The 13,908-nt window shown below is 52.6% G+C and overlaps 1 protein-coding gene across 7 annotated transcripts in view; it reads right to left on the minus strand.

Annotated features, from left to right (window-relative positions):
• Window positions 1-13,908, minus strand: part of RNF157 (ring finger protein 157) — an 83,313-nt gene that overhangs the window by 4,722 nt on the left and 64,683 nt on the right. For 4 of the 7 annotated variants that reach the window (XR_003427556.1, XR_003427557.1, XM_027080763.1 and 1 more), the window contains 8 exons: window positions 13,753-13,865; window positions 11,275-11,513; window positions 10,450-10,558; window positions 8,017-8,128; window positions 7,369-7,541; window positions 7,011-7,082; window positions 6,106-6,154; window positions 3,897-4,007 (listed from right to left, as the gene is read on the minus strand). Coding sequence is in view for 5 of the 7 variants with exons in the window: in XM_027080763.1 (XP_026936564.1) it covers window positions 3,897-4,007; window positions 6,106-6,154; window positions 7,011-7,082; window positions 7,369-7,541; window positions 8,017-8,128; window positions 10,450-10,558; window positions 11,275-11,513; window positions 13,753-13,865 (978 nt within the window). In the remaining 2 variants the exon portion in view is untranslated. Of the gene's footprint in view, window positions 1-3,896; window positions 4,008-5,517; window positions 5,855-6,105; window positions 6,155-7,010; window positions 7,083-7,368; window positions 7,542-8,016; window positions 8,129-10,449; window positions 10,559-11,274; window positions 11,514-13,752; window positions 13,866-13,908 lie in introns of those variants that run through there. The other 3 variants (XM_027080765.1, XM_027080764.1, XM_027080766.1) reach the window with 3 other exon arrangements.

Raw genomic sequence — 13,908 nt, forward strand, 5'->3', positions numbered from 1 at the left:
ACACACACACACACACACACACACACACACACACACACACACACACAGTCAAATCAAAACACTGCCACAGCCTCGCCGCCACCACCACTGGCTGCCAGATTGCCTGGCTCTTAATTCATGAGTCCTTGCTACAAACACCACCGGTCCAGATTCTGAGCCAGGGCTGAAAACTGGCTCCTTCTGAAGCAGCCTCAAGACTCAGACCTGAAGTCTCTGTTCTCCCGGCTTCTTGGTACAGTCGGTGGTGCTCTTTCCTCTAAAAAGGCTTCTGCCAGACCCTCGGCAAAACCCTGCCGCTCCGCGCATCCTGGATGCAGAAGGTAAGCCTGGAAGGCGCAGGAGGACTTCCTGAGCGGCTGCTACCATTCCGTCCAGCCCTCAGCCAGAAAAGGGGGCCTGGAGATTCACAATCCTTCACGGGAGGTAGAGAAAGGTGGTTCCCACTTAATTCCATCCTCAGGCTCAGAAATGGGGGCGTGAAGAGACCTCTAGAGGCAGATTTGGGTAGCACATCTAGGGGGATTCCGCACAGCTCTTTCCTGCCTCTACCCAGCCACTAATTAAATTTAAGGTCTGTAACAGTTCCACCATCTTGTAGAGTTTCTCTCCAGGAAAAGAGAAAGTTAATTCAGATTTCTCCTTAGCATCTGCGAAGCGTAACCCTTCCTAGTGGCGTCTTAGTCTTGGGCTAGTTCAGGTCTCCATAAGTACTTTTCTTTGTTTGTTTTGCTTTGGGCTGCGCAGTGGCTTGGGGGATCTTAGTTCTCCGACCAGGGACTGAACCAGGCCACTGCAGTGAAAGTGCTGAGTCCTAACCACTGGACTGCCAGGGAATTCCCTCCATAAGTCCTTTTAGATTTCATCGGTATGCCCACTCCCATCCAATGCCGTCATTTAAAAACATTTGTATCAGGCTTCCCTGATGGCGCAGCGGTTGAGAGTTCGCCTGCCGATGCAGGGGACGGGGGTTCGTGCCCCGGTCCGGGAAGATCCCACATGCTGCGGAGCGGCTGGGCCCGTGAGCCATGACCGCTGAGCCTACGCGTCCAGAGCCTGTGCTCCGCAGCGGGAGAGGCCACACAGTGAGAGGCCCGTGTACCCCCCCCCCACACGCACACACAATTTGTATTTCCACTAATAAACCCAAATTACCTTTGCTTTTTCGCATCACGCTCCCCAGAGCCTTTTCACAGAATTGTCACTGGTCCCCTGACCACTATCCTGCCGCCTGTGTGATACTCCATCAGATTCCCTGGAGCCCCGTCTACCTAGCACGGCCGCGCAATTCTAATCGGCTCACCACCTACAACGGCCAACTCAGATTTCCTCCCTTTGAGAACCTTGCAGAACAATCTCAGAACATACCATCGCCCCCCGACCTTGGTCTTGGGGCCAAAGAAGACCCAGAGGCTTCTTAGGGGAAGAGGGGCTGGAATGACACAGGTGCTCTCTCAGCGTCACTCCCACAAGGGTGATGAGAGCAGCGAGAATGGGGACCTGAGCCATCATTGCCGCCAGCTGGGGCTCCTGGCAGAGCACGTGTGGGCCTGGGGAGGGTGGACCATGGGATACTCCCTGGGTTCCCTCCTTGTGGGCGCTCCGTGAGGGGAGTGGCATCCGTGTGGGGAGGGAAACAGCGTGGAGAGGGGGACCAAGTGCCTGAGAAGCTGTCCTGACGGCCAAGCCAGCCTGAGGCACCTCAGTCATAGGATGGAACTTTGAACTTACAGCTGAGCATGGTGAGGCCTGTTGATTCCACGGGACCTACCAAAGTGGATACTCCTGTCATTAACCCGACAGATGCTTCCAGAGAGTTCCCCAGCACTTTGCTACCAGTGTGATGCTAACAGCAGGACCCGAGAAACATTTTACCGAGAGAGCAGATGCACTTTCCTTCTCCGTAAGAGTCCTTGAGACCTCGGGGTGAGGCTACGGTGTGACCCTCAAGTCCCTCTTCCGGCAGCCGCCACTGTCATTGGGTTTCACGTCTGGCCTGAAGGGTGGAGCCAGTTTAATCTGAGAATGGCCCAGGCACTGTTTTCCTTCCAGGTCTCACTACCCTGCCGCAATCCCAGAGTGGAATAAACATCTACCAGCAGCTTGGCCGGAAGGAGTTAGGGACAGGAGGAAGCAGAGGCCTGGGGAGTTAGGGACAGGAGGAAGCAGAGGCCTGGGGAGTTAGGGACAGGAGGAAGCAGAGGCCTGGGGTCAGCTTCCACCAGCATGGGTGGCTGAAACAATCCCAGTAGCTCTCTCTGCCAAAAAACGGGGGTTGGTGGGGAGCCGCTGGGGGGAGGCAGGAGCCTAGATTCCTCTCTTGAAGCCCAGTGAGCGGCTGGCCGGCACAGCTGCCACAGACACAGGGCAGAGTGAGGGCAGAGATGTCATCTTCCCCAACTAGTGACCAAAACAAATCCTGCCTGTACCCTTTGCCACAGAAGCAGCCCCGCTTTTGTGGAACAGGGATTCATCTATTCTCACAAATATTTCTTTTTCCTGGAAAATTTCAGCATATTAAAATACAGGCTCTTGCCAGTTAGGAATGGGCGCCTCAGCGAGAGCCCCTCGATGTGCGCACGCCCAGCAAGCTTGGGGTTGGGTGTGGGTGAACATGAACTTTCACACGAAGTCTGGATAACATAAATGAGTTTCAAAATAAACAAACTGGACAGACAGACGTACATCTGGCAAAAAGACATGAGAAACAAATGGACAGACAGAAGCCAGGTAAAGAGTGGGAAGGCAGGAAGTGAAGTGTACCCTGGACCTCAGCCGCTCTGGCCCAGGCCTGGCTGGGTCAACGCTAAGTGGGAAGGGACCGGAGAGCCCTCGGGAAGGCCGTGGGAGGTGTCTCCAGGGATTACGGCTTCCTCCGCCACAAGCCTGCATGGGGCCAGAGGGGTGAGGACCTGGGTCTTTTGCAAGCTGATGGAGAGTGGCAACCACAGGAGTTTGTGTCCCTCCAGCGCCTGTAGCCACGTCGCCAAGAGAGTAAAGCACTGGACCCACGACGAGACGTGGCTGTCCTGAAGCTTAAACATGTCCAGGGCATGTTTAAGAGATTACAAACCACGCAACATGAAGGCAGTCTCTGCCGTGAACCCAGGAGGGGCAATTTCGACCTAGTCCACTGGGCAAGACGTGGCTTTAGAGCCATGGTTGGTGGAGCCCTTGGTGAGCACGGAGCAGAGGGACATCAGTGCCCAGAGTGTGACTGACAGGTGGGCTCCCCCTGAGAACTCATCCCAGATTCAGTTTAGTGTCATGAGAAGGAACAAGGGGCATGTCGACGGCCCTGATCGAATTTACAGAGTTAGGGCTCCAGGGAGAAGTCACCCTCGACCCCTGATCGTTCCTTTGGGATCCAAATCTAGGGAGCACAAGGCAACTGGTGGTAGCCCAGGGCTCACTGGGTCACAGAGCTAGTCTACAAAACGCTGGCTTTGAAATTCCTCTCTGATCCTAACTAAACACTCTCCTCTGAGGAGCTACAGGTTCCCTTTTCAAGGGCTCAGGCTCTCTTTCCAAGACCTTCTCACAGAGGCCGTGTCTGCCTTAAACTGCCTGTTGATGGAAACAAGACCAGGCCCCCTGCCATGGCATCTGCAAGATCATGATGGAGGGGGCACGGTCAGGCCAAATCGGAAGGATTTGGAGGGATTTTTGCGCCTTTCTTCAGGCCCAAATAGTCTCGCTTAGAGCAGAGTCGCTTTTTGCCCAAGGACTCTCCCGAGGCCGCCTCACTTCCTTTCAGCAACTGGCTCCCAGCATCTTAGCAAAGCCCATGCCTTCTTGCAGGAACTGTAGGGCAGGAGATGGGTGTCCCAGGGTGAGAGCAGGGGTGCGAGCAGGGGAGCGTCTCCCACCAAGTTCATGTTCAGCAGACTGCCACTCACCGGGTAAGCAGACCTCAGAGCACAGCTTATTGTCCAGTGCTTTCACGCTGGCGATGTCAAAGTCATTGTTATTGTCACACTCCATACCTAGAAATGCGAATGTCCTCTGGCCTGTAACGGAGTTAAGGCAGTTAGAGAGGGCCTGGCTGTGTTTTTCTCTGCTTTGCTTTGTCCTTAAAATAAAAATCTTAAGGATGGAGACAAAAAAAATCAAATCATATGTTAAAAAAAAGACAATAATTAAGTGGGTAAAGAGTGGACAATAAAGGAAACTGTGTGGGTATGTTTGTGTTCTCGCTCTGTTCTGCTCTGTTTCCTTAACTGGCCCCTTTCCAGCCTTCGTTCCTGGGAAATCAGACCCTGGGGAGGTCTGTGGGATACGGACCACGCAGACCCGGGCCCAGAGCAGAGCTAAGCCAGGCTGGAAGAGCTAGGAGAGCCACGGGGGAAGCGACCCTGGCTCCGGCCTGTGTCTGTTGGTGGACGTGGGGTGTGTTTATGACCACAAGACTCTGCGAAATGACTAATACATAGAACGGCAATTAAAGCTCTTGGGTTCCATATTTTGCTCCTCAAATCAAAGAATCGCTTCGTTCGCAAAATTATGATTTATTTTCTTTGAGACTTAATTTGCTCTTCTGAGTATGTTTTAAGGGGCTGACCAGAAACCTACAGTCGTGGAAGATGGGAAGCGGACAGTCTTAGATGTTATTTTTTCAAGCCCCCCACCCCGCTTTGTTTCCTTGGTGAAAGGGAGAGGAAGAAACATACATCTACTGCGTATGGCATGTCAGGCGGAAACCACATATGGAATGTGAGGTGGAAACCACGTACTGCCCTGTGCCTTTTAGAAGCAAATATTCTATGGGGGGGCGACAATCACAATGGAGAACTCGGAGCCTTGAGCCCTGAAGACATCAACCGAGGGGAGGCGGCGCCCAACCCCGGCTTGGCTGGCACACGCGTGCGGCAGAGGCACAGCCTGGGCGACCACCCCTCCTCCGGCACTACTTGGCCAGGAGAGAGTGGTCAAGTGTGCATGCGCACCCCCTGCACACCACACCGCCCCCCAAGCAACTGCCAGGGCCAAAGCAGAAGCGACTAGCATGCCATCTGCATCCCGGCTGGGATCCAGGTCTGCTCTGGAGGTTGCCCTTCTGCGGAGGCACCTCAGAGGAGCAGAGGGAGGAGACACCGGTTCCTGGGACGCCCGGTCCTGCACTCCCAGGCGGGATTCCCAGCCCGCCCCCCTGCTTCCTTGCTCTATATGTAGGTCGTTCCTTCGCTTCTCAGCTTACTAGAAACAAAATTCTTCCGACTGAAGGTATAATTGACCTTATTTACAAAACAGAAATAGAGTCACAGATGTAGAAACCAAACTGATGGTTATGGCGGGGAGAAGGGAGGGGAGGGATAAATTGGGAGATTGGGATTGACATATACACACTACTATATATAAAATAGATAACTAATAAGGACCTACTGTAGAGCACAGGGGACTCTACTCAATACTCGAATGGCCTGTATGGGGAAAGAATCTAAAAAAGAGTGGATATATGTATATGTATAATTGATTCACTTTGCTGGACAGCAGAAACTAACACAACATTGTAAACCAACTATTCCAATTTAAAAAATATATATACTTGAGGCCTGAATGATGGTAAAGAGAATCGTTCCCATAGCCTACAAACACTAGTCTACGCTGAGCTGCTGACGTCTCTTCACCTCACCTTCGCTGTGCCGCCAGGGCTGTGATCCTTCTACTACTGTAACATCAGCCGTTTTCTTCACTAAGGCAGGAAAACCTACTGCCTAACAGTCGGTTCCCCCAAGGGGAGGAAGCTGTTCTCCTGCTGCAGCTGAACTTTGGGGCTGCCAGAGCCGTTCTGTGAGACTCAGCTGAGAAGCTGAAGCAGGAAGGAAGGTGATGGGAGTTGCCCAAGAAGCCTCAGGACCTACTCAACGTAAATGGAGAACTCCATGTATCTTCTGTAGCCTTGGCTCAGAGGCCCAGAGAGAGCCGGGAAGGGTGCTGAGGTCCTCAGATACCCTGCTCGCTTTGATATTCCACCAAGAAGACAACCTTTCCCCAAAGCCACACCCTTGAGCAGTGCCGCCAAGTCACACCAGGGCCCCTTTCTGTACCCTTTAGACAATACCCGGGAAAGAAATATAATAAAAGGGAGCAAAAGACCAGGTCTTTTACCATCTTCTTGTGTGGGTGATCCGTCCTCTTCTTCTAGAACATCATTTCCCTAGGACAGAAGGAAGGCACTATGAGTCCAGAAAGCAGTGAAATGAGTCTATTGATCGTCAGAAGACAGAACTAGTCACCCTCATGGTGTCTATACATTTCCTGTCGGTGTGAGACGGCTGGGAGGCCCAGCAGAGGCAGATTTTGTTTGGCGAGGCAGGATCGGCCTGTAGGGACCAGGTCTGAGGCACGTTACGGAGGGACCCTAGGACTGTCAGGAATACCCTTGGTCATAGTTCAGCTCACACTGTTTCTCTCAGGTGGAAATAAAAGTTGTCAAATGAAAAAGCAAACCGTGAGATCATAAAACTTCCAGAAATCCTTTAGGATCCCCAACCCTATCCAGATGCTCCTTTGAGAACATCTGGCTCAAGAGAAAGTTGTAGAGTCCCCACTGTGAGCTGGGCGTTCCACATACTTCGGCCACACCTCTGTCAGAGCACTTCTCACGCTGAGTTATAACTCTGATTCCTCCATCAGACGGAGCTCCGGGATGGGGTGGATTGGTGGGGGGTGGGCAGGCAAAAGCCATGTCACTCGGTCTTGGTGTCCCCCAGTGCCAGGAAGACGTGAGATGCCCGTCCCAGGTAAATACTAAGTGAATTGGAGGACAAACACCCTCTCAAGGGTCTGGCCTGGAAGACTTCCCTCTAGAACTCACCCCACGCCTACTATGCTGAGACCAGAGCCCTCTGCTAATCGGACAGTCCCTCTGCTCTGCACCCTGCCTCTAACAGATCCAAGTGCGCCCCCTTGGAAGGCTTCTTCCAGAACGGCCCCCATGCTATCTGCATCCTCTGCGGCACCGGCCGTCCCTCTGACCGGGGAGGGGGCACCAGCGTCCACCTTGCTCTCACCTCTGCATCCTGCTCTTCGGCGGCGGCGGCGAGGCCCGCGAAGTTGCAGTCTGGAGACACCGCTGGTGTCACCTGCAAAGGAGCGACAAAAGTCAAGGTGCAGATGCCACCGGCCCTCCTACCCAGCTCGCCTGGCAGCAAACCCAAACCAAGTCCTCAGGACAGAAGGGGTACCACACGGAAGATCACATCTGAGGGAGCCTTTGAGTCAACGACACGGTACCCTGTCTTCCGGGGCTCCCGTCCCGAGCACTGCGGGGCTCTGCCAACCTCCCTGGCAGGCCCTGGACTGAGCTCCCTGGGACTCGAGTACAGAGCAGAGCAGAGTGGCGAGGGCGAGCCCATGCTCCTCTCTTACCTCTCCTTCCTCTGAGGGGGTCCTGCTGGAGGCCCGGGGGCAGGGGAGAGCCTCCCCGTCCTCTTCCGTGCCGGGGGCGATGTAGGAGCCGGACATGGAGGAGACGGTGTCGGTGCTGATCTGGGAGGACACCATGGACATGACCGACTGGGCCAGACTGCTGCTGGCAGGGTCTTTGGAGACAGGAGTTGGAGGAAGGACACGGAGGTCAGGCCCGGCTGCTGTGAGAGGACTGGGGGCAGAGCTCTCTCGCTGCACCCAGGCAGTGAGGACACCAGCGGCCTGGCCTTGCCCTCACCAAATAGGGTTTAGATGGAAGGTTTTCCAAGGTTTGGCTCCTTTACGTTTTAGAGCTCCAAACTCAACCTCAGGGATGAGGGATTTGCTTTTCCCTGTCATAATGTTAAAGAAAACCTTACGACAGCAGGACTGGGAGTAAGATACCTGCTTCTCCCCCAGCTCAGCCGCTAGACCACCCTCTTATTGCAAGAGAGTGAGTCTCACTTCCTCTCAAGCCGGGGCCTGTTCTGTCTGCTGCTTAGGTATTAATTTGCTGCTCCCCAGTCCATCCGGGAGGAAATATTAGAAGCACTACGGACTCGGCTGACGGGGAAGGACCTGCAGTTGCTCCCGCCCACCATCGCGTACCTTCTGGGGAGGAAATTGTGGAGGAGAGAGGCGTCCCCGTGCAGGACGACTGGTCAATAGCTCCTGACGATGACAAGGTCAGGTTCTCACTTTCTGGGGTGATGCCACATTCCTGGGGGGCAAAGAAGTAAGCACCAGTCAAACACGTTAGGGGGGGCGGGGGGCCTGGGAGAGGGGAGATCGGGGCGGGGCGGGGTCAGGGCAGGGGGCCTGGGAGAGGGGAGATCGGGGCGGGGCGGCAGGAGGCGACATGCAGAGGGAGGGCCAGTTCCTCCTCTCATTGCTTCTATGCAGCCCTGACCCTGAGTGGCTGTCTGGGGGGGGGGGGGGGGGGGGGGGGCAAGCACATCCTGCCCGAGGCCCAGCAGCTGCTGGAGCCACACAAAGACCGCAGCTCAGGTGACACAGGTCACCCAGCAGCTGTGACACGGGAACACCCCAGGTTTCCCCAGGATTACAAACAGCTCTCCTTCTGAAGGGAGAGAACACAAAACCGGCGGAGGCCCCGGTACCTGCTGGGCTCCTCCTCTGGGATGGAGGGTTAGTTCCAGCTCGATGGATCTAATACAAACACTGCCTGCCCCCCAGCCCGCGCCCGGCACCCCCATCAGTCACCTGGGCTTGCAACCTCCGTGCACCCCAGGGCAGATGCAAAGGCCTACGGATTCTCTCTCTACAGCCTGTGTTCCTCTTCCAGGTCTTCTTTTCTTAAAACCTTGGTTTATGGGCTTCCCTGGTGGTGCAGTGGTTGAGAATCCGCCTACCAATGCGGGGGATACGGGTTCGAGCCCTGGTCTGGGAAGATCCCACATGCCGCGGAGCAACTAGGCCCGTGAGCCACAACTACTGAGCCCTCGTGCCACAACTACTGAAGCCTGCGTGCCCAGAGCCCGTGCTCCGCAACAAGAGAAGCCGCCGCAATGAGAAGCCCACGCACCGCAATGAAGAGTAGCCCCCGCTCGCCACAACTAGAGAAAGCCCGCGCGCAGCAACGGAGACCCAGAGCAGCCAAAAAAAATAAATTAATTAAAAAAAAAACAAACCTTGGTTCAGGCAACCCTCCTGCCTGGCTTGGTCTGTCTCCTGCCTAATCCAGTCTGCACACCTCCGCCAGGTGGGCCCTCGTGAAGCCACGTTCCCACTGTACCACTGGCCTGCTCAGGGCCCCCACTTCTGCTCCGTGCTGCACGTGTACTGTCCCTGCCGCCAGGAATGTTTCTCTCACCTGTCTCTTCGTGTCTAAGAAATTTTGACATTCAGCTCAAACGCTGCCCCGCCATCACACTGCTTCTGGCTCCCTCCACTTAGCGTGATCCTCCACAGCATGTCAGTGTCTCTGTTTTGGGAGCACTTCCTTTCTCTGGTTAAAATTCATTCACTCATTCAACAAACACTTACTAACACCTATGTGCCAGGTGTGGTGTTGTTATTCATGTACATGTCCTGTCTCCTACTGGACCATGAGCTCCTCAGGACATGGACCGCTTTTCACCTCCCTATGCTCTGCTGCACCTAGCCCACCGCCTTACCAGGGGTGGGCTCGACAGCCCGCTGACCTCTGTTACATAAAGCCAGGGTAGAGGCGCACAGGGTAGAGGATCCCATCTTCCACTCAGCCGCCCGGCTTTTCCACCGGCTGCGCCTGCGTCCAGAACCCGCCCTCCTCAGACATCTTCCCAGTTCATCTCACCTCCTCTGCCCATGGACCACTTTTCTTTTTACCTGCAACTGCGTGGCATGTGGGATCTTAGTTCCCCAACCAGGGATCGAACCCACATCCCTTGCAGTGGAAGCACGGAGTCCTAACCACTGGACTGCCAGGGGAGTCCCCTTGTCCATGGACCACTTTTTTTTTTGTTTTGGTACGCGGGCCTCTCACTGTTGTGGCCTCTCCCATTGCGGAGCACAGGCTCCGGACACGCAGGCCCAGCAGCCATGGCTCACGGGCCCAGCCGCTCTGCGGCATGTGGGATCCTCCCAGACCGGGGCACGAACTTGCGTCCCCTGCATCGGCAGGTGGACTCTCAACCACTGTGCCACCAGGGAAGCCCCATGGACCACTTTTTAAAGCGAGCCTCCCGACCCTTACGTAACACACGGATCCCCGGTAACACCTGACACATACGTTTTGTACTGACTGTCTTTTGTGTCCACCCCACCCCAACCATGAAGCCTGTAAGCGCCAGGAGGGCAGGACTTTTGTGTGTCCCCACTGCTGCTGTCCTCTGCATAAAGGATCATATGCCTGGTCAGTAACACAGGCCCCGTACACTGATAAAAGACTGAGTCTGGTGACACCTTTGCTGCTGTCTCAGAGAGTGTTCAAAGGGCGTTTGATGAATGAATGAGAGCAGACAGGCCGGAAGAGGCCAGCAGGCAGGAAGCAGAGCACCTGGAGTCCAAAACCAAACAAGGAAGGACACTGCACATCACCTCTCTGAGATGCTGGGCTGACGGTCTCTGAGACAGGGGCGTCTCGGATTCGCTGCACGAACGTTCATCTTCCTCTTCGTGCAGCACAGAAGAATTCTGGGAGATGGACCTGCATAAGCCCGGAGGGAGAAGCAGCTGCAGCCAATGCCCCTTAAAGAACCGAACTCGCCTGCACTCCCATTAACCAGACGTCACAGGGAGAAGAGGGCCCTGAGGGGAACCTAAATCTTAGGAAGGAGCGGGGACATGAGAAAGGGCACCAGAGGGTCTGAGACGTCTTCTGGGCGTCGGAAAATCGGAGTTTTACCTTTAGCTCTTTCAGACAATTGTGTCTGAACTGGGGGAAAACCACTGACATGTTTAGGGTTTCAATATTTTCATGTGTTAAATACTTTCCTTTCCTCTGCCGCGGAAGCTTATTATGACTTGCTCCTAGTTGGATGTAAACGCCTAAGAAACACAGATCACAAGGTCCCTTTGGTCCTCAGACTAAGGGATGCTCCCAGGGGCCTGAATGACCCTAACGCTGTCATCGTCCCTATACCCCATACTCTCCTCCCACAACAGAACCCATGAGAGGTTCGTCCATCTGGATCCTCCTAAGTACCCATGTACCATCTTATTTTCCTCTCCCAAGGGATGGGATAACTACCCCTCAGGTGCTAGCCCAGGTCTTCAGTGCAATGAGCAGCTCTGGGAACAGCCCAGAGGGTCTACACTGCCCTGGGACTTGGGACTCGAGCCAGCACCGAGGAGGTGAAAGATGGATTGAAAGCACCTCATCAAGGACCCCAGGGCCAACACTACTGCATGCTGGCTACTCACTTGGAGAGACTGTTTCTGAGCTTGAGTCCTGGGCTGCTGCAGTCGGACAGGCGGTCGAGGGGGGAGAGCGTCCGGACAGGAGGCAGGTGGCCGTCACTGCCGTAGGAAGGCAGCATTCCCGAGAGGTGTCTGTCTCCAAGCACGTGGAGTGGGGGGACTGCCGGGGATGCGGTAAGGGGCCCATTGAGGGCCTCCAGAAGAGATACCACTTCATAACCTGGTGGAATGTTCTCTGAGGACTAGGGGAATCAGAGACAGGTTGGGAAATTAATTAAATACTCTTCCTTTTATGGTATGAGCATTGTTTCTTCCTCTGCGTTGGAAAAACGCTTTCTTTTACATCTAGTCTGGGGCTCTGGCAAAGGGAAGCTGTATTAGAAGCAGAAGAAAGATAAATTATCAGAGAACCGCGTGTTCCTTGACGCTGCTCACTGATGAACTTCTTCTTAATACTGTTTATTTTTTCCGATTACAGTAGAAATATATGTTCATTACAGGAAATTTGGAAAATACATAAAAGTGGAAAGAAGGAAAAAAGTCATCAACCATCAAATCACCCAAAGTGATAACTTTTGTTAGCATTCTGGTGTTATTTTCTTCCAGTGTTTTTTCCTCTGTACTGTTTACACAGTTGTGATCAATGTGTTAATGATAATTTTATACCCCGCTTACCTCACGGAACATAAATATTTTCCTTCACATGCAACCCTTTTCATAGATACCATACATTTCCTCACTCTTCCATGGGTGTTGGCTATTAGCTGTGTCCATTTCCTGCTGTAAACAACACTTTGATGAACATCTGTTCATCTGTTGTGCAAAAATCTCTTTTTCTCAGATCATTTTCTGGGTATTAAATTCTACGACCTTAGATTACCAAGTACAAATGTTTTTAAGGCTCTTAATATATACAGCTGTTTTGTTTATCTTCAGTGATCTTTCTAGTTACACCCTTACAAGCAGTACAGACTACCTGTTTTAACTGCTTCTTGGCCAGCATGGGGTATCTTTAAAAAAGGAAGTTTTTAGGGCTTCCCTGGTGGCGCAGTGGTTGAGAGTCTGCCTGCTCATGCAGGGGACACGGGTTCGTGCCCCGGTCTGGGAAGATCCCACGTGCCGCGGAGCGGCTGGGCCCGTGAGCCATGGCCGCTGAGCCTGCGCATCCAGAGCCTGTGCTCCACAACGGGAGAGGCCACACCAGTGAGAGGCCTGCATACTGCAAAAAAAAAAAAAAAAAAGAAATAAAAAAGGAAGTTTTTAAAGGTGAAAGGTGAAAAATGGTCTCTCATCTTATTTGCATGTTGTTGATTTTTAACGTGGTTGACTTTTTAAAAAATGACTGTTGACCAGCTATGTTTCCTCTTCTGAGAAATTTTTTATATATCCTTTGCCCATTTAGCTACTATTTCATTCAAGTGAGTTATGGTAAAGATACTAGCCTTTCCTCTGATGCAAATGTTGTGAGTACATTTTTTTCTTTAGATGATTTGCTGTTTGGTTTTAACTTTGGTCATCTTCTACACATCTAAAAAAAAAAATTTTTATGCGATAAAATCTACATGTTCGGGACTTCCCTGGCGGTCCAGTGGTTAAGACTCCGCACTTCCACTGCACAGGGTGCGGGTTTGATTTCTGGTCGGGGAACTAAGATCCCACGTGCCACGCGGCGTGGCCAAAAAAAAAAAAAAAAAAAAAATCTACAGGTTCTTTTCTTGGTAGCATTCCATTGTTTTCAAGCTTAGAGAGCCCTCTCCCATCCATAGTCAACTAAAGAATCATCTATAATTTATTCTAGGTTTTTAATGTTTGGCTTGCTCTGTTTTTAGTGCAGTTAACTAGTTACTCCGCCTGGAATTTGTTATCTGGTAAGAACTGAAGTGCTAAACTCATTGTTTCTCCCTAAAGCACTACCTAATCATTCCAGTACCATTTAGTGAATAATTGGTAATTAATCTCTTCCACTAGCCGTGTTAACCTAAAGACAAGACCTTCTGGTCTATAACTACAAAGCGTGGAGGCTTGACACCATCACTTACACCACGAGACAGAGGTGAATTATTTCATCTACGTGGCTCCCAGTCCCTGAAGTCACGAAATAAGACAAAAAAAAACAGTTACCTTCTCGGAGGATTCAGATAAAAATGGTAACTTGTATGTAAATCCCAAACAATCATCCCCTTGTTTCTGCTTGGGGGCGTTCCAGAGCTGGACCCCATCCCCACCCCCATCCGCCTGGACACTGGAGTGAAACAGCAAGCTGACAGCTCTAGGGATGGTAAATGTTAACTGGACGCTGAGTCCCCAAGGTGGAAAGGGGAGCTTTTAATGATCAGAACCTCATTTTCCACTGTACTATTGGCTGGTTTTTAACACAACATGATCTCGGCCAGCTTACTCAGTACTTCAGAACGCCAAGGTTTAATTACTTGCCACAAAGTCACGTGAAGAAGGACAAAAGGTGAAAAAAGCCCAACTTACTGAATGCTCTTCTGAGTCGGATGTCTGGGATGAGAGGATGGGGTTAAAGCTGGTTGGGGACAGAGGGCCCAGTTTCTTCCTCATGGCTCTGATCTGAAGCAGTGCCCGGAAGGCTGTGAAGAAGAAAACAGGCCATCAGGACACGGTGATGCAGGA

The sequence above is a fragment of the Aethalodelphis obliquidens genome, unplaced genomic scaffold (genome assembly GCF_003676395.1).
Source record: "Aethalodelphis obliquidens isolate GAN/ISIS:26980383/991018 unplaced genomic scaffold, ASM367639v1 scaffold44, whole genome shotgun sequence".
NCBI lineage: Eukaryota > Metazoa > Chordata > Mammalia > Artiodactyla > Delphinidae > Aethalodelphis > Aethalodelphis obliquidens.